The 21,572-nt window shown below is 34.7% G+C and overlaps 2 protein-coding genes across 4 annotated transcripts; one reads left to right on the top strand and one right to left on the bottom strand.

Annotated features, from left to right (window-relative positions):
• Positions 1 to 9,557: 9,557 nt before the first annotated feature.
• Klp98A (kinesin-like protein 98A) lies at positions 9,558 to 20,016 on the bottom strand. Of its 3 annotated transcripts, none has more exons than XM_073957203.1 (13): positions 19,836 to 20,014; positions 19,299 to 19,730; positions 14,139 to 14,362; positions 13,592 to 14,075; positions 13,116 to 13,524; positions 12,288 to 13,046; positions 12,056 to 12,229; positions 11,857 to 11,979; positions 11,654 to 11,767; positions 11,402 to 11,586; positions 10,491 to 11,335; positions 10,247 to 10,422; positions 9,558 to 10,182 (listed from the first exon to the last, which is right to left on the bottom strand). In XM_073957203.1, the coding sequence occupies exons 2-13, from the start codon at positions 19,346 to 19,348 to the stop codon at positions 9,940 to 9,942; spliced, it is 3,786 nt and encodes a 1,261-aa protein (XP_073813304.1). In that variant the 5' UTR covers positions 19,349 to 19,730; positions 19,836 to 20,014; the 3' UTR covers positions 9,558 to 9,939. The 3 variants fall into 3 exon arrangements, with proteins under 3 accessions (XP_073813304.1, XP_073813305.1, XP_073813306.1); XM_073957204.1 differs by having other exon boundaries at positions 19,873 to 19,960; XM_073957205.1 differs by lacking the exon at positions 11,857 to 11,979 and having other exon boundaries at positions 19,299 to 20,016.
• Positions 20,017 to 20,565: 549 nt separating this feature from the next.
• ND-B18 (NADH dehydrogenase (ubiquinone) B18 subunit) lies at positions 20,566 to 21,266 on the top strand. The gene is made up of 2 exons (XM_073988530.1): positions 20,566 to 21,108; positions 21,170 to 21,266. The coding sequence occupies exon 1, from the start codon at positions 20,709 to 20,711 to the stop codon at positions 21,060 to 21,062; it is 354 nt and encodes a 117-aa protein (XP_073844631.1). The 5' UTR covers positions 20,566 to 20,708; the 3' UTR covers positions 21,063 to 21,108; positions 21,170 to 21,266.
• Positions 21,267 to 21,572: the final 306 nt, after the last annotated feature.

The following is a 21,572-nucleotide window of genomic DNA, read 5'->3' as shown; positions in this document are numbered from 1 at the left end:
TCACAGAAAATATCTATGCATTTCAAAAAATAAACAAACTTGTTTTGTTTTTGTTGTTGATGTCGTATTATTGTTCTGTATTTGACACGCTCCAGTACAGACATACAGGGTTGTATTTACTTAAATTTGACAGATGCGACTACCTTTTATTATTCTACCATGAAAAAAATAAAGCCCTAATAAGCGTGTGCTATTTTGATTTTAAAAACAAAAGATTAAAGCAGCTTCTCCTTTTTCGATGAATTACCAGCGACCCCAAACATTTTTGCAAGAATTCTACATTCTGCGAGAAATTATGCATTTAGTAGAATGATATGGAAACATCCAAATTGAAAATGTAACGAGTTTTCATTCATGTTTTTCAAAATATTCATTCAAATGTGAAAAATATTAGTTTTTTTTTTTAAATTCCAACAATTTATAGACATTTCCTAGTCCAATTTACATTGGGCGAGTTTACTTGCGGCAATTGTCATTTTGTAGGAGAGAGAGGTGAGGCATATGGTAACCCTTTGCCTCTCAGCACCCTCTCTCACCTACAAACTGACAATTGCCGCAAGTAAACTCACCTAATGTAAGTTGGGACTCGTTCTCAAAATTTTGTATGGGAAATGAAGTAATTATATCGTAATTTGGGGTCGAACAACGAATAGAGAGCGAATTAGCGTCAGTCTGAACAAGGCATAAAAGAACACATGTAATAATGGCCCTAAATATGTATTAACTTACAGCCATTTCTGTAGGATAATGCAGCTAAATCCTTGAAATCTCCCGAAAATCGGACGGTACCGTTCTATGAGGGGCAATCCAAAACGTGGACCAGTGCTGACACATTTCGGGGAAAAGTTTTATAGGTCCAAAGAAGTCTCAATACCAATCTTCAACCATTTTTTCATACAAATATGGTGAAATAAATCAATAAAACGGCAAATAAATCAATTTTATTTTACTTCTATACATATATGCTCTGTTCCAGAACCTGCAAAAAGCACGGATGGAGTTATAGAACAGACCAATAGTTAAACATGGTACAATAAAAAAGGTAACCTTGGGCAATCATAAGTTTACAATTTTTTTCAAAAATATATATTTGACAACATCCCATTGTCAAAAATGATTGCATATGTACGTGTACCTAATTGTAAATAAATATACATATGTATGTGTGCATGTCGGTTACATTTATAATTTTAATGAAGTAAAAACTTAAACTTGAGACCGAAAATTCTGTACATATGTACATAATGGGTTTGAAGAAGAGACGTCTGTTCACAAGTCTGCAGTCTTCGTCTGAACCGCCATATATTTCCAAAACGATTTTATAATTATTAAAAACGTACAAATGTAAATAAACAAATGTTGTTTTTGTTTTTCATGTCATACTCTTGACATGGGGGTTTGATTTGAAAGGTTAACTTACAGAAAATACCAGAGATAGGAGTCCGAAATTACAAATGATGTTACCTTTATTGTTGTACCATGTAATGTTTTCATATCTAATGCTCTGTTCCACAACCTGCAAGAAGCTACTATTTTTTACTACGATAGCATTTTTTCCTTTATGTTATCGGAAAAAATAGTCAAAATTAGTAGATTCTTGCAGTTCTGGAACAGACCAATTGTTAATTTTTTAATTTAAATTAAGGTCATTACTGATTTAAGTATAATAAAAATAATTAATGGTCTGTTCCAGTACTGCAAGAATATACTAATTTTTACTATTTCTTCCGATAACATAAAGGAAAAAATGTTATCGTAGTAAAAAATAGTAGCTGCTTGCAGGTTCTGGAACAGAGCATTAGATATGAAAACATTACATGGTACAACAATAAAGGTAACATCATTTGTAATTTCGGACTCCTATCTCTGGTATTTTCTGTAAGTTAACCTTTCAAATCAAACCCCCATGTCAAGAGTATGACATGAAAAACAAAAACAACATTTGTTTATTTACATTTGTACGTTTTTAATAATTATAAAATCGTTTTGGAAATATATGGCGGTTCAGACGAAGACTGCAGACTTGTGAACAGACGTCTCTTCTTCAAACCCATTATGTACATATGTACAGAATTTTCGGTCTCAAGTTTAAGTTTTTACTTCATTAAAATTATAAATGTAACCGACATGCACACATACATATGTATATTTATTTACAATTAGGTACACGTACATATGCAATCATTTTTGACAATGGGATGTTGTCAAATATATATTTTTGAAAAAAATTGTATATTTACAGTTACGTTTTTTTTTTTTTTTTTTGTTTTATACTCGTAATTGTTTCGCATTTTTATACGATTTTTAGCGAACCGTCTTTAATGAATGTGACTTTTATACAACATATCATTAAACCAATATTTAGCGGCGTGCACTTATTGATATAAGAGAAATCTCTCGTGTCCCTTAGGGGAACATATATCAAGCTTTTTGTAGAAAATTAACTTATGTTGAAACTGAGGTATGGGGTATTGTAACTCGCGATCAGTTTTACTATATCATAACTTTTGACCGCATTTCGGCAAAATAAACTGTTTTAGCCCGATTCACCGAGGGGTTTCTTAAAATAATAATTTGAGCGGAAGCTGTGGTCGTACTAATGTAAAAAAATCGGAAAAAATAGTTGAAATAAACGAGTTTTATTACGTTATTTTCCAATTAGTGGTTTTACAACACAATGTAGAGCTTAATGCTCAAAGGAAAAGTTAAAGAGCACACTTCAGAGTTGAAGTTTCTAATGTATGATTTTTTAATATATCCACTGTATCTACCTCAAACGGATGCTGACATTTTGAAACCTGAAAAATGGGGTTTTTTGAATTTTTGCTCTAATCGGGACGCGCAGCGGGATTTCCCTAAAAGCTTATTATTAGATTGTAGTACTCGCGATTTCGCATTTTTTAATGTATAACATGAGGGTGTAGCCCTCACAGGATCACAGTAATCTGCGTCTAAACACGAAATTTTTGTGCGTAAATTTTTCACAAAAACCTATTTTTTTGGTTTAAAATTTACAAACGTCATTGGATTTCCGTGGAAACTCGCGTAAATTTAGTTTTTTTACGTTCTGAATCTAACAAGCCACGACGCGTAAAAATCCACCCACTAGATCGGCGGATATGATACCCCTCAAATTTCGAAAACTTGCAAAAAATTATTTTGAAAATATCACATATTAAAACGCGTTTTGGATGTGTCAGTTCTACTTAAATAAATACATCGATACGCGTGTTTAAACTGCGCGAAAACAGATATTTCAAAACTATCGCTAATCCAGAGATATAATAGATTTTTTCTAAAAATTAAGTGCGACGCTACATCCACGGTTCTTGATGGATCGCATTGAAACGGTATAGAAGGATGTATTTTTTAATGGTGATTATTGAAATCGGATGCGCATAAAATGTAAATGAACTTCGCGGAAATTATGACCATTTTACTGTATTTTGCACCCTTAAATGCAGCAGATGCTACATCGTGGTCGCCAAATAGAATTTGACAAACTGTACATCAAATAAAAGGGAGTGATTCGCTGTGTTGGAAAATCGGATGCGCATCATGTCATTTCCATAATTACGCGGTTTATATGCGTCTCAAATGTTGTAATATTCAATATAACATTATTTTAACGTTATGCCACAATTGGAATTCCTTGTGATTTAATATAATGTTCTAATAATATTATCCAATAGGAAAACTATAAGCGAAAAATTTGTTACAACGGAATATCATCATTATAGCGTGAAATTTTTATGAAAATGCCGAAGAACTCAAACATTTTTTCTCCAACTTTTCCTATAAAACGATAAAAAAATAAAATTAAAAAAATATGATTTTAATTTTTTCGTAATATTTTCTTTGTATTTTTGCAAATAACATGAATACTATAGCTCCAACTTTCAAAACTTAGGTATCATTTTATTCCTCATAATGTCTGGATGCTGTTATAATTTTTTATATATTTTCCGTAACTATGAGCGCTATTTTTTCGAAAATATGTGTGTAAATACATGACATTTTTTAACAAATTTGATTTTTCGCGAATCCATTGAGACTTTGCGATTAATTTTTGCATCATCGCAAAGGGTACGAATTCAGTTAACGATAATAAGATATAACAGCTAATTATATTAAGCCGCGATTTTTTTAGAATTTTTTCTTATTATCATAATTAAAACGGTCATATCTTTTGCGCGCAACGATCAAAGTTAGTAGCGAAAACAGATTTGGAATGCTGATTTATTTCTTAATCTATGTACCAAAAATCATTGATGTAGTATCAAAAAATATTTTTGATTTTTTTGAAATGGAAAAGACAATTTTAGACATTTTTCCTGATATATGAATGTCAATTATATCATTATTCGTAGTTTCGCCACTTTTTGTCTTTTCAAACTTTTTTATATTTTTAAGGTGTCCGTGTTGTGTTAATTATTGCTCTGTTCCAGAACCTACAAGAAGCTACTATTTTTTACTACGATAACATTTTTTCCTTTATGTTATCGGAAAAAATAGTAAAAATTACAGACCATGTATTTTAATTATTGATCTGTTCCAGTACTGCAAGAATCTACTAATTTGTACCATGGTTTAATAAGAAAGGTTAGCCAAAGCTTTATGTCAATTTAAATTTTTTTCATTCGAGTAAGCCTAAAACTTCAAAACAATATAAACAAACTGTGTGTATGTGTGTGTGGTGTTTGAATAATATGCCAAACAATTTTAAAAACAATCGAATTCAATGATTTTTAAAATTGTTTTTAGACCATTTGTATGGAAGAAATTGGTGAGATTTGCATTGAAACAATCAGTTTATCATATTCACAACTCGATTATGTGGAGAAAACTTAACTCTTCATTCATTTTTCGCGTTTTTTATAAAATGCTCAAAAAATGCATTGTAAACAAACCCAATTGTTGCTTTTATTTTGAAGTTTTAGGAATTCAAGAAAAACAAGGGTTCTATAGATTTTTTTCATTTAAATCTACCTCTTTACATATACCATGATTTGTACTATTTTTTTCGATAACATAAAGGAAAAATTGTTATCGTAGTAAAAAATAGTAGCTTCTTGCAGGTTCTGGAACAGAGCATATTTGTTAACACAACGCGGATATACATTTAATCAAGGCATATTCATATAAGGTAAATGCATGAATTACAACAACTAACAAATTTACAAAAACAACATTGTTGTTATTGAAAATTAATTGTCAAAGATAAATATTGATAGGGTCGTTCCAAAAATTTGTTCAGGAAAAACATAAATACATTTTGAAAATCCTCTAGAATAGTACAAATTTGAATCAAACTGTAAATATAAAGCATACAGAACTGTCGTAGGTCATTGCTGTTACACGTTTACGGTGAATAGAAGAATTTTATGGTAGCAAATTTCAAATTTCATGAGTAGACCCTACTACATTTTGAAAACTAAATTTACAAAAAAAGTAAGAATACAGCTGATTGTCACTTCTACCTTGTATAAATATGCCTTGCATTTAATCACATAAAAACTAAAAAAACGATGTAAAATACAACAAAATGTTTTTACGAAAACTTATTTATCAACAAATGCCAATCAACAAAAATGTGTATGCAAATAATTTTCAGGCAGGCTTACGAAAATTTTCTGTACGTAAAAGTTGTTAAAAATTGATTGTGAATTTTCTATTTTTTTCCTTTATGTTATCGGAAAAAATAGTAAAAATTAGTAGATTCTTGCAGTTCTGGAACAGACCAATAATATTATTCTCAAGTCCTATTTCTTTTTATTTTTGATTTGGTATATTGGGAAGTAAAAAAGTATCAGTCGGCTTTGCTGGCAGAGATATACCCTCAGGCTATGGGAATTGAAACTTTCATCTACGGACAGATCAAATGTATTTACGGTATTTTCAGAATTTTGTGGCCCTTTTTGGAAATTTGAACTTTACGACAAAAATGGGGATTAGGATTAATGTTTAAAAGTGTTCCGAAGGAGATACTTACATTGTTTTGGAAGTCATGGAAGTCATAACTTTTGGACCAGTATGCCAGCAAGATGGATTTGTCCACGGAAAACATAATATCGCTGTAAACAGGACCACAACGAACACCATCGATATACATGTTGTTGTTGTTGTTGAACAGGACACGACCGACATGGGCAATTTTAGAAGTTAAACTCCAAGAAGTTAAACTTCCAAGGTTTGGACCAAATTGTTTACCCAGTTGAAGAGATATCGTGCATTCCATTTTAGTGACATTTTTAAATATTGGGGGGAAGTACCGGAAGTTGTGGACCGGTATTGCCCGTCTTCGAACTGAAACTAAGTTTGGACAAAATATGACAAAGGCCAAATTTTGGACCAAATCGGTTGATCTGTTCGAGAGTTATCTGCATCCACTTAAAATGGTGCCATTAGGATTTTTACACCTTTCGGACTGAAAAAACTTTTACCGTCGTAGTTGAGGCAGCGAATGTAAGTTGCTTCAACAAAGATTAAAGTAATTAGAGAGCAGGTCCTAAACTGAAATTGAAATTTTGAACCGAAATTTTGTGTGGGAAGTACCCGAAGCTGTGGACCGATTGAGTCCATATTGGAACCTGATCTAAGTCTGGTAGAAATTTCACGATGTGCAAAGTATGGACCAAATCTAGAGTTATCGTACGCACAAATTTGTCAAACTTTTGTGGGGGAGATACCGTGAGGAGTGGACCGCTATAACCCATCTTCGAACTTAAACTAAGTTTACACGGATGAATTACAATACAGACACAGACCACTGTGCACAAATCTATAGAAACTTGATAGAAAAATATCAAAAAGTTTAGTGGAAGAATATTTGTGAAAAGATGAAGTTATTTCTAGTGACTGCAAAGTAAAACAAATGTAATTATTGATTTAAAAAACAAATTTTGGTAATATTTTTATATAGCAAATGTACTTTGTTCTTTTTAAAGATTAAATCCCTGATGATGGTTGTCGGTGACGACCGAAATATCGGAAAATGAAATACATACTATTAAAAACAAAATAAAATGTTTTTAATTTACTGAGCTCAAGCCAAACTAAAACGTATAAAAAATTATTTTATAAAATTTGAGGCAGTAGACACAGTTTTTCGAGTTCTTTCTTCCATCAAATACTTTCTTCTTGCTCTTATTTACAAGTTTGCTGCATAGGCATAGACAAGATTCGCATTAGTTTCAGAGATATAGCACCGATCAGGCTGTGTTTATACCAGCGCATATTACTTTGTCTCGATTTAGAAGGGTTGGCGTTTTTTTTATTTGGGATGACGACTTCTATTTTGTTTTTCAAAATAGTCAGGCTTAATCCCAAAGTCGTTGTTTTAATATTTTATTAAAACAACTATAATTTATTAGTGGGAAAAAATTGACGATGTTTACCAAGGGTAAGGCAGGGAAGACTATAGTTTCAGATCTCGCCACAGATCTTCATCAGTTCCCGTGTTTCTTGTTTTTCAACAAGAAACTTTTTATACCCAAGTGCCAATTGCCCGCTCAAATAGATACGTTTGCAAAGAAACACTCCGATCGAGATTTTCTTTGGCACTATCTAAACTTGAGCAACTTCACTTGCAAACAAAACTAAATCTTTCCCACTGCTATGCGTTCGTTGATTCTCAGCGAAAAACATATACATAACTAATTTGTTGGTATTGCATACTACAGCAATAAACAGCATTTCGACAGTGCCCGGTCTCACAATTAGGAGGGTTGGCGTTTTTTTATTTGGGATGACGACTTCTATTTTGGTTTTCAAAATAGTCAGGCTTAATACCACAGTCGTTGTTTTAATATCCTATTAAAACAACTATAATTTATTTATTTATATATTTATACCACCGCATATTACTTTGTCTCGATTTATTTAACGGAAAATGTGTGGAAACGACTGTCCAATAAATTAAGATAGAGTCATTATCATGTTAATAAGTGATAGTATGAACGTACTCTTGGAGTTACCGAGTAAAATGAAAAAAAAACGCTAGAACTTCTATTAAAAACAATGGCTGACTTCATAAACGCAACATGACGCCTCATGTGACATCATCTTGACTTCATAAATGCAGTATGCCATTTTATAGACAGTTTCTCGAGTTCATAAATGCAACAAGACGCGTTCTCAATTCCATTGAATATCTGTAAAATAAATGATTTGTCCCAAATACTTGTTTTAGATCCAAATCAATTTAACTTTGATTTATAATTGGCTTTTTCATTTCAAACATTTTAGAGAATAATTTGTTCTCAAAGTTTCTCTTCTCTCAACGAGTATTCCCCCATTAAGAAAAATAAAACGCATAAAATCTATAAAAATCATATTCGTTATATTTTTGTACAAAACTAGTACAGCCTACATATTCATAGACGTCTTTCGTTTTATCGCCAAGTGAATTTGTTGTTTGTACGTATACACGAAATTGTTATAACTTATGTAAATATTATTTATTGCACTATATTTATAGATATACAAATTTGATTAGGATTCGAAAAATATCAACAATATTGGAGAAGTTATATTGTACTTCTGAAGCTTGCTCTAGAAACTAATAAACCATTTTAAGCTTAATCTAAAAACACTGCGCCTTAGGTATGTACACGTTAAAGTAAGTGTTAAATGGGGTGCACTGGTAAGCGAATGTGGCGAGAGAATGTAATACTTTTAAACAAATTAAATAACTTATTAAAATAGTAAATAATAATACAATACAATTCCTTTAAACTCCATTACTAGCTGGGACAACACAACAGAGGATACGAAATGTTTAATGGTAAATATTTGTAGGCAAACATAAATATACAGCTTGTCATCATAAATGGATTGTAATATTTATCACATATTGGGATTGTAACATTTCACTTGTGAAGATCACATGTAACGAAAATATAAGAAAAAAGTTAATGCAAGTGGTTACTATGTACATGAGGACAATATAACTAACTACCTAATCTAAGTGATTATTATTATTTTTTTTAATTTGCCTACATTACAAAGTTCTATTTCTAATTAATCAGTATTTCATCTACTGCTAAACTTTCAATCCTACCTATTGAATCAGTGGTCTCTATAAACTTTTTACTTAAAAAAAACGGAAATATTTTTAAGGCATCTGTAAGAATATTGGCAGCTGCTCATGTTTTGCCTCAATTAAGAAAAAGAAAATCATGTCTGGTTTGGCGTCGAATGTATGATCCTAACAGAGATGTATATTTTTCCTTCAAAATATATGTATATAATTAGACTGCCTATAACGTAAAAATATTTAACTAAGAATCATGTACAATTATTGTTAGTCGTATTTGATTACACGTTTCGATATGCTCTTAACTAGGTCACAAAATGTCTGTGTGTGTGTGTTCATAACAATTTATTATACTAAATAGATGTATATATGCATATGCAAGTATACCAACAAATGGAGGACGGAAGAGGTAATTTCGTTCAACTTCCTGTGGAGATGTAGAGAACTAACAGACACTCCATCTAATCTAAGGATAACAACCAGTCAGTCAACCCTCTCTAATAACAAAAGGTATTCCATGTTTTCTTTTTTTGTAAAATGTAAAATTATACAAACATACACAAATATTTATTGCATATTACATTTAAATGAAACAAAACGAAATAAAATACTTTAAACATTAACCTTATTCATTCATCATCGTTGATCATCTTTGATGGATAGATAAACTGTCATTAAACCAACAAGGGATAATCAATATTAGGCAATAGGATTGCTGTCTAATTAAATCTAATTGGATGAACGCTTTAGTTTACAACAACTGCAATGTACGAGTGGGGAATGCGGGATCTAATGAAGGCTCCGCCATTCATTTCATGATTGTGACATATAACTTAACAAATAATAAAAATATATGAGAAGACACACTGTAGGTAAGAGATAATTTAGCAGTAGGGTAACTATTATCCCGTCCCGTGCCTGCCGTTTTCGAAGAGCCCCTTTTTGAAGAAAGGCGAGAGTTGGGCCAAAGTTGTTCGTGTTAGCCCCTGTCCTCCAGGGCCCTCATAAATAGGACTTTGAGGTATTCTGGAACAAACCACGAACAAGCGCCGCAGATAAAGCTCTAGTAAACGACGTCGATGTTTTGCAACAGCCTCACTATTCGAAGCAAACAATTCCCTACGTGGAAAGGGTAATGCTGCAACCTATAAAATGACATTAAGATGGTTAAAACAAAGCGTTTGGTACCTCACGATTAGGCGTACATACCTTGGCTCCATAAATATTCTTCATGCTCATATGTAGTTCTCTAAAACGACTGTAACGTCGTAAAATATTCAGTTTTCCATCTGGCAAAACTATGCGAACTTCATATTCATAATGCGTTTGTTTTCCCGCTCCTCTTACTACAAACGTGGGCACAGTAATAATTTGTTCAGTCTCAGCTGTAGGAACAATAATGAGAAAATTCATGCACGATTACGTAAAAAGACAACCACAAATAATAACTTACAAAAATCATCTCTAACAGATGAGGGCCATGATCTCGTCATATTTGACACTGAGAGATACGATGTTTGGGTATTACTCTCATTATTGTCTTCGTCATTTTGATCGTATTCCTGCATGGTCTGGCAGCAAAGGTGGTGATCATCCATGCTGTTGGCATGTTCCATGGCATGTTTCTCCATTTTGACATAACGTTTTTGAAGTTCTTGCAATTCGGCTATTTGTTCATCCAATTCGGCTTTGTTGACATTCATTTCCAGATTTTTCATTATCAATGCTTTTTGGGCAGCAATCTTACATCGAAGATTATGCATGGGACAGTTCGAGTGCATGCCATCGGCATTGGTATTCATTTCACATGATGAACATGAACCTGTCTCATCATCCGAATTACACAGGGCGACATCACAACCACCGTTGGCCACTGCATCACCTCCAGTCTGCAGTAAATTAACATTTCTAACAGAATCCAAGCAAACGCCACTGTCACTCATAACAGCGTCGGGCACAGCCGCCAATGATCTTCTTACACTACCACTTGCCACACTACTTTTAGAATTTGGTTCTGTGCTGTTAGTGGTCGATGATGTCGGTGAAGATGTTTTCGATTTCTTCATACCAGAATCAGAGATGGTGTCATCGTCCTCAATTTCTCCAGATGATAGCGTGCAATTGCTAAGGGGGGTAATGTCGTCTTCTGCAATTGTGGGTGATCCTAGATTAGAACAATTCGTTTGGGCCGTATGGAAAGTGTCACATGTGGTTTCGTATGTTTCCGAATGTGATACATCAATTTCCGTCTGAACATTCATATCAGTGGTGCATCTTTTGTTTAATTGCAATTGTAAACTGATCAAAGAGAATGAGAAAGATAAACGTGTACGAATAATAGTTACTGATATATAATAAAGCTACCTCTCCTTTTTCATATTTAATGTTTCATTCTCCATCTCCTTTTCTTTACGTTCTGACAACAAAGACTGCAACTCTTCTTCGATTTGTAAGAGATTCTCGTCCACTTGAGCAATTTTGGCAGTGCTGGAATTAAGCATAGATTCCTTTTCGGCAACTTGTTCATCCAGACGTCGTATATCTTCATTCTAAAGGGGAGAAGAAATCAATATCGATCAATTAACCAGCTAGATACAGGTATAGCGAATATTTTACATTTCTTTTCACTGTATCTTTAATGAACTGAGAAGCGAACAAGTCAAGAGAATCCGCAGCTTGTAATAATAGGTCATCGGTCAAAGGAGTTGTTGTATCCACTTTGATTCCAATCTAAAACATAAGAAAATGTATGTTTGCAGTATTACGACAAATTTTGCATACAACATATGACACATAAACAGCTATCTTTCTACACTAACCTCGTCCAATTTTCCACAATCTTGAAGCTCCTGCAACTCTTTTGCTACATACTCCGAAAAATCACGTTTTCTAGAGTCGAGCTGAGTTTGTAACGCGGAAATTTGTCTACACACAATATCAATCTAGAACGACACAAACAAACCAGTACATTACATACAAACATACATGTTTCTGCAATGAGGTGTGCGTAGATTGTACCTGTACTTTCTCATTGTTCTTTTCCCAAAGCAACATATCCTTACGGGCTAGAAGCTCCTCTTCACGACACCTTAATAGTTCCAGACTATTCATTTCCTCTTTCTCCAGGCGTTTAAGTTCCTCGGTCAATTTTTGTACTTTAGTCTTGTACTGATCGTGCATTTGAACACGCTCCTAAGAAATGAAACCAATTAAAGATGAGAACATTTACTTCCGTCCCAAGACTACTCACAATATTCAATTGCTTTAATGCATTCTCGATCGTTTCTAAAATTTTACGATTTTCATCCTGTAGTTCGGGATCGTCGCGTGACATTGGCTTTGTAGGATAATATTGTTTGTCGCTTCTCTTGAGTGGTGAGGATATTAGACTACCGCTCATCGAAGAGTTTGAGTCGTCGTCTAAGCAGAAACTCGAGGTCAGCAAGTTTTCCCGCGATGATGTTATGAGAGAGAGGCGTGACATATCCAACTGAGAACGATTGTACTCCTTGCGTAATCGAGCCGCCTCTGTGGGATTGTTGAAACGGAAAATATTCGTGCGACCTAGTAATATTATGTCACCTTGAGATATATTTGTAGGTTCATCGATGAGATGTGCGTTCAACCAGCATTGAGCCAAGGGTCGTGGATGCAGAGTACATATACCGTCTTTTAAAATAATACTACAATGCTGTGAGCGTATGCCATCACCACTTAACTCAATGTCTTGTGGTATTTCAGCTTCGTCGGTGCCAATAGATGTTTCGCCTTCCTTTAAACTGTACAGTGTTACGCCGGTAGTAATGTCGTTGTGAATGCCTATAAGATGTGGCATCTCAGAATCCAAAACAACGCCTACACCCGATTTTCGCAGTCCCAAACTTTTTTGCTCCTGCAAAATGGATTGGGCTTCTTTCCACTTTTCAGTCCATTCTTCGGTGAGGACTTTCTCTTGGGCTTCCTTTTTCTGCAAGTCTTCTAACATCTTAAGAGATGGCTGCAGAGTTTGCTATTATGTACAACAATTTAAAGATTAGCCGAGAAATCTGCGAGATATCTATATGAAGAAGATACTTACAATATCGCCAGAAAGCATAGCCTTCAGTTTGTTAATTTCATCTCTCAATTCTCGAATGAGTTTAACATTTGGATCCTCATTTATAGTTGGTTTGTTAATGATGTTCTTGGCACGATTGGCATAACGCAGCGTGCTAAGTGTTTCACTGTAGTTACAATCGGCAGGCGATAATGCTGCTATCATAATTGTTTTACTGTTGCCGCCCAAGCTATCTTTAAGCAGCCACGTTAATATGGAATCTCTATAGGGTATATAAAGGACACGCTTTGAAGAACTGCCATTGGTTGCACTGCAATTACTTTGTTCGGCCAAAGCTGAAATGACGCTACCCAATGTAACCAAAGATTTGTTTATGTGTGCTCCCTCTTTGAGGCGCTGTCCAGTAGCTCCAGTGGCATTGGCTCTTTCACTAAAACAAGACATATTTTTTCAAATCCATGACATGGGTTTGCCTTTTAAGATAACAAACAACCTACCTTCCGGCCAAATCTACTAAATGTATTTTTGATACTGTTTCACTCGGCATATCATTCATATAACCGGCTTGAACGAAAGTGATGGTAAATATCGCATGACTACGACTACTGGTATCGTTCATGTTGGTACTGGCTGTTGTGCGTTGTATATTGCCACGTGTAATGCATTCCTGGATCTCATCAAAGTCGGCTACAGAATGTTGCGATAAATTCTCCACATACGGACCCATTGTTCGATGTTCACGAACTCTTAAACCGTGACCACTTGTTTGGGGCCCAAGTAAATCTTTCACGCGTTCATTGTAAATTTCCAAATAACTAGCATGTGTCTTATAGCCAGTCCCAGATTCTTGGCCCACACGCATTCGTGCAAAAAGTTCCGAACATATTTTCGGTATAAGGCCAGGATTTTCGGGAGTTCCCATCATGGTGAATGTTTTTCCCGAGCCCGTTTGGCCATAAGCAAAGACACAGGCATTGTAACCTATAAAAAAACTTCATTAGAAATTCCTCTTTAGGAATAGCAACAATTCCTTCCCAAACTCACCCTGAAAGGCACAGTCTATAACATCAGTCCCCAAGTCGTTATAGACTTGTTCCTGTGTGGCAAAATGTTCGTCATTTTTGTCAAAAGACCAATAAGAGTAGTCAAATGTGAAATCGTGATAATTCTCCCGACCAGCATCACGTTGAGCTTGTTGCTTAGGCTTGTAAAGGCGAGATTTCTTATTCTCCATTTCCACAATACATGTTGCACCCATATCCTCTTCCCTATAGGAAACAATATGCATGAAGAATTAACAAAATACAACTAATTTTATGTTGAAGACGATTAAAAACTGTGTCATGTCTGCATGTGTCGTGTCAATCTTCTAGTGAACACTTTAACTTTTCTGATATATGAAGGCTATTCCAATGAGTAGGACAAATTTTGACATTTTCAATTTTTGTTAAAAAACGATAAATACTGCTCAAATCCACCCACTTTTAAAATCTTCCATTATTTGGTCTAATCTTTAATAAAAATTCCGTTATGCCACTCTTCATGTCTACGGAGTTACTAGTAATGTATCAAGAGTTTTTTTGCATCTACTAAAAAATAAGAAATTTTGAGTTACTACCGGTTTGTTGAAAAGGTGCGATATAAGAATAGTTGAGAATCTAGTACGCCAAAACAAACTTTTTTTGTAGGAATATAAACACACTGATGATCGATGTGGTCCAAACTGTTCACATCATTTCTCAGTTCCAGAACCTGCAAGAAGCTACTATTTTTTACTACGATAACAACTTTTCCTTTATGTTACCAAAAAAAAATAGTAGAAATTATTAGATTCTTGCAGTTCTGGAACAGACCAGATATAGATCGGGTTTGAATATGGAATATATCAGTCCACGAAAAATTCGGAAAAAGTAAAGTTTATTTTGACATATTTTCAACAAGTCCACACTTCCTGAGACAATAGTCTAAAAGCTTTTAGAAACCCTAACGGCACCAACTAAAACGGAAAATTAGCGAGATAAGTTTCTGGTTGATCATCCATCATTTCCTCCAATCATGTATCGGGTTGTTTACAACGGTATAATGTCCCAATGACTCAAAAAAACCCTGCCAGCACATACTAAAATTGCTAGTGTGCTAGTCATACCGTCTGTTCCAGCAATGCAAGAATCTTCTAATTTTTACTATTTTGTTCGATAATATAAAGGAAAAAATGTTATCGTAGTAAAAAATAGTAGCTTCTTGTAGGTTCTGGAACAGAGCAATAGTGTGTGTTATAACTGAGATAAGTTCTCTTTGGAGTGTATCTTCTTAGTACATCGGCATTTGTCACATGGACTGCCCAAGGAATTTTGAGTACTCTCCTACAAATCCACACACTTCCACAGTTCATTTATTGTAAATCACACATATTTGTTGTGGTTGTGGCGTCTGTTGTTGTTGTCATCTGTAAAAAATTGTTTATATCGTCTCTCCAGATAGTCTTATTTTCATCTACACCAAGAAAATGATCATTGTTATTACATAGTACTTCTGAGGGAGTTTTGCGGTATACACCCTGATTGATTTCCCTTTTTAGTTTCCAACACAGTTCATAGCTTAAGTTTTTATGTTTTCGACTCCCTTCCATCAAATTGAGAATATCCTATGTCATCCACTGATTCTGTTTTGATATTTTGTGGTATTCGAGATTATCTTCCGCTAGGGACTTAAATTTTACTGCGTTCCACAAGACGTCAATGTTTTCAGTATTTACGTTTTTCATTTCTTGATTTATTTGTGCGCTTTAAAAGTAGTATTTTCAATTTTTACTACATTGAGTTTTCGGCGAATCTTTCGTTTTACGTTTGTGGCAATTTTTGTGTGAAGGAACATCCGCGCCTGGATATGTTAAGTATTTCATATTACAAAATCTATTTGATTACTCACAATATTGTCTCTTCTATCTAGTCTTCTTGGGGAAGACAGAGCATGGTATTTGTTACTATAATTTTATGCCCTTGACAAAATGAATTAGCCTATAACCTATTTCATTTCTTTCGACTAGACCATATTTTTCTGTAATACCTTGGCACTTTTCTGCTCCTATTTTAGTGTTAAAGTCACACTTAATAAATCGTCGATTTCCTTGTATAAAGCACCAATTTCATGACTACTTTTGCCTGATGTAGGTGCATATATGTACTTGGAATATTTTTATATCAATTGGTTTATGTCATTCGATTCTCGGAAACGACCAGAGGGTGCTGGCTGAGCAAATTCTTGCTCTACGTTTTGCACGGTCAGTGAGGACGCCCCTACTAGAATTAGCGGAGAGCCGCAGTTTGCCATACATAACCATCGTGTCAGCTGGCACGACAAATCAGAGTAGTTTTGGCTCGCTCGGGGTGGTGCAGCCGTCTAAATTCCTGTAGGGTATCGGTCGACGCCACCATGCAAAGCATCTGCCCAGCATGCAGCACAGGCCCGCATGACACACTACACCTACAAACTCCAGTGGATCTGTGGTTATATCCCATCGGAACGGCCACATTCTTAGAACTGGAGATAGACCCAGAGCCAAATTAATCAAGTAAACGAACGTACAAACATATACATAAATACTGTTACAGCAACAAGTCTCCTCCAGTTTTGATTGTCAGTTTGCTCAAATAATCGTTTGCTTTCCAGTGTGGCCGTTCATTTTTGTCAGTCATCAGGCAACCACAAAATATTTTGTTGTTCCTGGACAGTTTGACATTTATTGATATTTCCAAAAAATCGACAGTCAAAACTGATCGTGTGTACCCCACTTAATCGTGGCGGACTTGGGATATTTACAAGATAGATGTTATATAAAATCAGGGATAGTACTCCGCTCTGCGGCATTCCCATTTTAATCTCGTGAAACTTGGGAGTATCACAATATTTAATCTTGCGGGCATTGTTGTTGCTTTTTGACATGCCGTTGATGATTGTATGTCATGGCTACAATCAGATATTCATGAAAACATGACATAGTAGCATAACAACAGTAAAATCCCATATACGTAAGAGCGAAACGTTTCTCTTTGTTTCTTTTAAAAAAACCGTCGATGTAAAGTGGAACATCCCCCCATGCCAAGTGCGGATATTATTCGAATGTTCACCACAAAAATTCGAAAGTGATATTATGTATTTTCGATAGTAGGCAACGGTTTTTTCGATAGTGTAGGCAAAGAAATACATTTTTTTGGAATTGCCCCCCATATCAGTTGCTGGTATTATTCGAATGTTCGGCACAACTTTCGAAAAGGACTATCACTGTCGAATGTTTGGCAGATGTTTTTCGTCTGTACACAGGCACGTTGTTCTTTTGTTTGTCAAAAGTTCGAAAACGATTTCATTTTCGAATATTTGGTGAATATTTTTTCTTCACAAGAAAAATTGTTTCAAGAAACATTTTTTACTTTGAAAATTTTTTTTGTTTCAAACAATAATTTTATGTTGTTTGTAAAAAAATTCCCATTTGCTTTTTTCAAATAATTTCGATATAAATGCTACGTATAGGGTGTTTTTTTAAGCTAGATAGAACTTTAAATTGTAAAAAGTAACACAAAAAATTAAATTTTGATGAAACTTTTTTTTTATTTGTTTCAGTAACTCTGACAAATCATCATGAATAGACTCAAGCTTGAACAACGCTACGAAATTATAAAAATCTACTTTGAAAATCAGTCGTCGATTCGCGCAACTTATAGACGACTTCGTCATTTGTATGGCGTACATAATCGTCCATCTGAACAAGCGCATTTTTGGCTTAACGGGTTTGTTAATAAGCAAAATTGCCGCATATGGAGTGAGACCAATCCACAAGAGACCCTACAGACTCCATTACATCCAGAAAAATGCACCGTATGGTGCGGTTTTCACGCTGGTGGCATCATCGGACCTTATTTCTTCAAAAATGAGGCCGGAGCTCGCGTTACGGTCAATGGAGATCGTTACCGCACCATGATCAATGATTTTTTGTTTGAAAATATGGATGACAGTGATCCGGAGGAGATGTGGTTTCAACAGGATGACGCTACGTGCCACACGGCGAACGCAACCATCGACTTATTGAAATCAAAATTTGGCGATAAGTTGATTTCAAGAAGTGGACCTGTCAATTGGCCTCCAAGGTCGTGCGATTTGACACCTCTCGATTATTTCCTGTGGGGCTACGTGAAGTCTTTGGTTTATGCTGATAAACCAGCAACAATTGCTACCTTGGAGGCCAGCATTGTTTGTGTTATTCGTGACATACGGCCAGCAGTGCTCGAAAAAGTGGCCAAAAATTGGACGTCCAGAATGCACTTCGTCAAGAACAGCCGCGGTGCCCATATGCCCGAAATCATTTTCAAATGTTAATGTCACGTATTGATCTTTCGAATAAAAAAAAAATTGATTACAATTTAATTTTTTGTGTTATTTTTTACAATTTCAAGTTCTATCGGGCTTAAAAAAACACCCTGTATAATATAAACAAAATGCGTTGATAAAGACAACATATGGGTAGGTTTCCAAACACAAGACTATCTATCAACAGTTACACATCGAATTGCAGGCACATAACGCAGAAATAAAGACGAAAAAGGCACATAACAGAAACCTCAAGAAACTCCACCAAAAATGTTTTTCGCCATTATCGTAAAAACTATCGTTAACCATTCGCATATAATTTATTAACGATATTCGAAATCGAAGGATTTCCTGCTACAAACTGAGCGACGACTCAATCGTTTTCAATTCATTCTCGTGTGTCGTTCTCGAACAAAATATCCGCAAAACCATCGGGAATTCGAAAACGATATCGTTTTCGATGGCAATGGTATGGTGGGATAATACATTTTGTTAAAAAAAAAAACAAGATAATTTACTCTAAAAACAAATGTCTACAACAATTCAATTCAATTGATTCAATACTCATAGCTTGTTTTGAACATAGATTAAAGAGGAATTAATAATTGCAAAAGATAAGAAAAATTTTGTCAAATATTTGTCATATGAATTCATTCGGTTACAAATCAATTCCTTTGGGAATGTTTCAAAATAAATCCTCATAAAGGTTAACGTGGAAAAAGCTCTAATGAAAACAGCATTTTAGCACTTTAGCCTAATACCTTCATATATGTAGAAGAAATTTTGATAATAGATAATATTAATTTTTTATATACTCTCATTTTTATGTACACCAGTTCTTACCTCGAATTAAAGGGACGAACCCTGACAGCTACTTTAATTGACGAAGACATGTTTTTGATATGATTCACCTTTTTGGCAAGATAGGTAATACAATGTCGGGACTTGGACACCTATAACTACATTGGAATATACATAGACTGCTACTGTTGATGGTTTGTTACTTCCTCATCGCAATATGATGTTTTTGTTGTTTTCCATTTAAACACTATTCCTTTCCTTTGTTGTTGGTTTGGTTTTTGGTTGCCACTATTATAGTGTGTATGTGCTTTTTGAACCCTCTTCTCGCATAAAAACAATTATCATCCATCCATGCGAAAAGTGTTAAAAACTAGTTTCTTTGTAGCAAAACAGACGAAGAGCAATGAGTTTATTTCCCAAAGTCTCATTACAACATCCACATACTATATACCACGAAGTCCAAAAGTTTGTGACCTTTATTGTTTGCAGCACAAAAGTGTAAATGAAAAAAACAGAAGCGACAAAGTGGAACCAGATGTATTATTTTTTGTATTCTGCAACTCAAATATTGTAACGCACAAAAACACTGTATCACTGCAAAATATACTTAAAATACCGTCACATTATACACTTAATAAATATACACTTATTGTTTTTATTAGTTAGTTTTGTCACTTCTTCTAATGATTGTTCCAACAAATATTGTGACATCATATCTCATCAGTCATGTCAACTTAAAACCAGTTCGAGAATGATGTACATTGTGAACAAGAAAGAGAAAAGTATCTAAATCAAAGCTGGGCGCATGGCGCATTTATCAAGGTACATTACCAAAATTGTTATCGTAGTAAAAATTTGTAGATTCTTGCAGGTTCTGGAACACGCATCTTGTTGTTGTAGTTTTAGGGTCATCTTATTAATTCCATCATGGTTTCAATCAATAAATTATTGTACCGTTTCTTTAACCCGCGTTTACACATGACAGGACAGTTGAGTTCATGTATTGATTGTCAAAAACCTTTGTGACGTAGTTGTCGGGAACAACTGCAAAATTATGAATAAAAATCGTCACTTATTTTTACAAAAATGTCAAAAAATTGTTAAAAATTATGGACAGCTGACAAATGTATGTACATGTTAGTAAATCAGAGTTGTATTTTAAGACAAATTGTCTGGTGTAAACGCCTAGTTATGCTAACGTAATTTTAGGGTATTGACCAAAAATCGTTTTACGCCGTGTATACGCTAAGCACGCTGACGTGCTTCATTTAGTTGCCATCACCCTATTAATGTTCGACGTTTGCACCAACAGCTGCTTTCTGTCACTGTCAACTCTTTTAACATATGGTGTTGTCAAACATTTTAGCGAAAAATTTACGTAATTTACCGACATTGGATCGAAATTTTGGTAATTTTCATTTAACCGCTGTGAATTACTTCAATTAGTTTGTAATGGGTAACACATACGCTCGAGCTGTCCATCCCGATGTTACGCCCGGACCAGATTGTGTTCCCACGTTCGATCCTCTCTTGGGAGCACCAAATCGCAAGGAGCGTGTTATGAAGGCAACCACAGAGGAAATGATTTCGGCAAAACTCCCATTGAAGGATCGCGACTACTGTGCCGATAAATTGTTGAAATATCGCGCTTGCCGCGCCGATGTATTTCCATTCCTCTACAAGTGTCATCATGAGAAACATGAATACATGACATGTGAATTTGAGGATTATGTACTACGTATGAAGGAATTCGAAAGAGAGCGAAGATTGTTGGAACGCCAAAAGAGATTGGATGCTGCTGCATAAGAACTCAACGATGTGTTGCTCCATGTGTACCCTGAGCTGGGCAATGGTACATTGTATTAATACACAAACAATGCTTGATAATACTAACGTTTTAATTATTCTTTTAGGCTATCTGGTCGGGGTTTATTATTGGAAATAATGTTAAATGAATTTTCAAATCTACCAATAAATCAATATTAGCTGTAAATGTGGTAAATAATTAAATGTGGCATTTTCTCATTCAAGTGAACATTGGCTATTCAATAGGTTGGCAGAATTATCATAAAGTATGTTTAAAACCTGAAACTACAACAACAAGACCAGGGACGTAGTCAAAAATGCTTCTCGATACCATATCGGGGGCAAGGATGCCAACTGTTTCGAGGTAAAAATCGCTACAGCCACATACGCACCATAGGTCTGTAGAGATTTTTACCTTAAAACAGTTGACATTCCTGCTCAAACAGTGGTTTTTGTACGTCAAAAATCACCACAAGTAGCGGGCAAATATTTCAAATGTTCATAGAGCAA

Source organism: Musca autumnalis, unplaced genomic scaffold, assembly GCF_047663935.1.
Source record: "Musca autumnalis isolate F117 unplaced genomic scaffold, ASM4766393v1 scaffold_5, whole genome shotgun sequence".
Classification (NCBI taxonomy): domain Eukaryota; kingdom Metazoa; phylum Arthropoda; class Insecta; order Diptera; family Muscidae; genus Musca; species Musca autumnalis.
This window is presented reverse-complemented; position numbering and strand designations above follow the sequence as displayed.

What these genes read in the sequence shown, in the direction of transcription:
- Klp98A (XM_073957203.1), bottom strand. Translation starts at nt 19,348, where the DNA reads ATGTCTTCGTCAATTAAAGTAGCTGTCAGGGTTCGTCCCTTTAATTCG. An exon ending in GTTCGTCCCTTTAATTCGAG is followed by an intron (nt 14,363 to 19,298) that starts GTAAGAACTGGT and finishes TGTTTCCTATAG; the next exon opens with GGAAGAGGATATGGGTGCAA. An exon ending in CATTAAAGCAATTGAATATT is followed by an intron (nt 12,230 to 12,287) that starts GTGAGTAGTCTT and finishes TTCATTTCTTAG; the next exon opens with GAGCGTGTTCAAATGCACGA.
- ND-B18 (XM_073988530.1), top strand. Translation starts at nt 20,709, where the DNA reads ATGGGTAACACATACGCTCGAGCTGTCCATCCCGATGTTACGCCCGGA.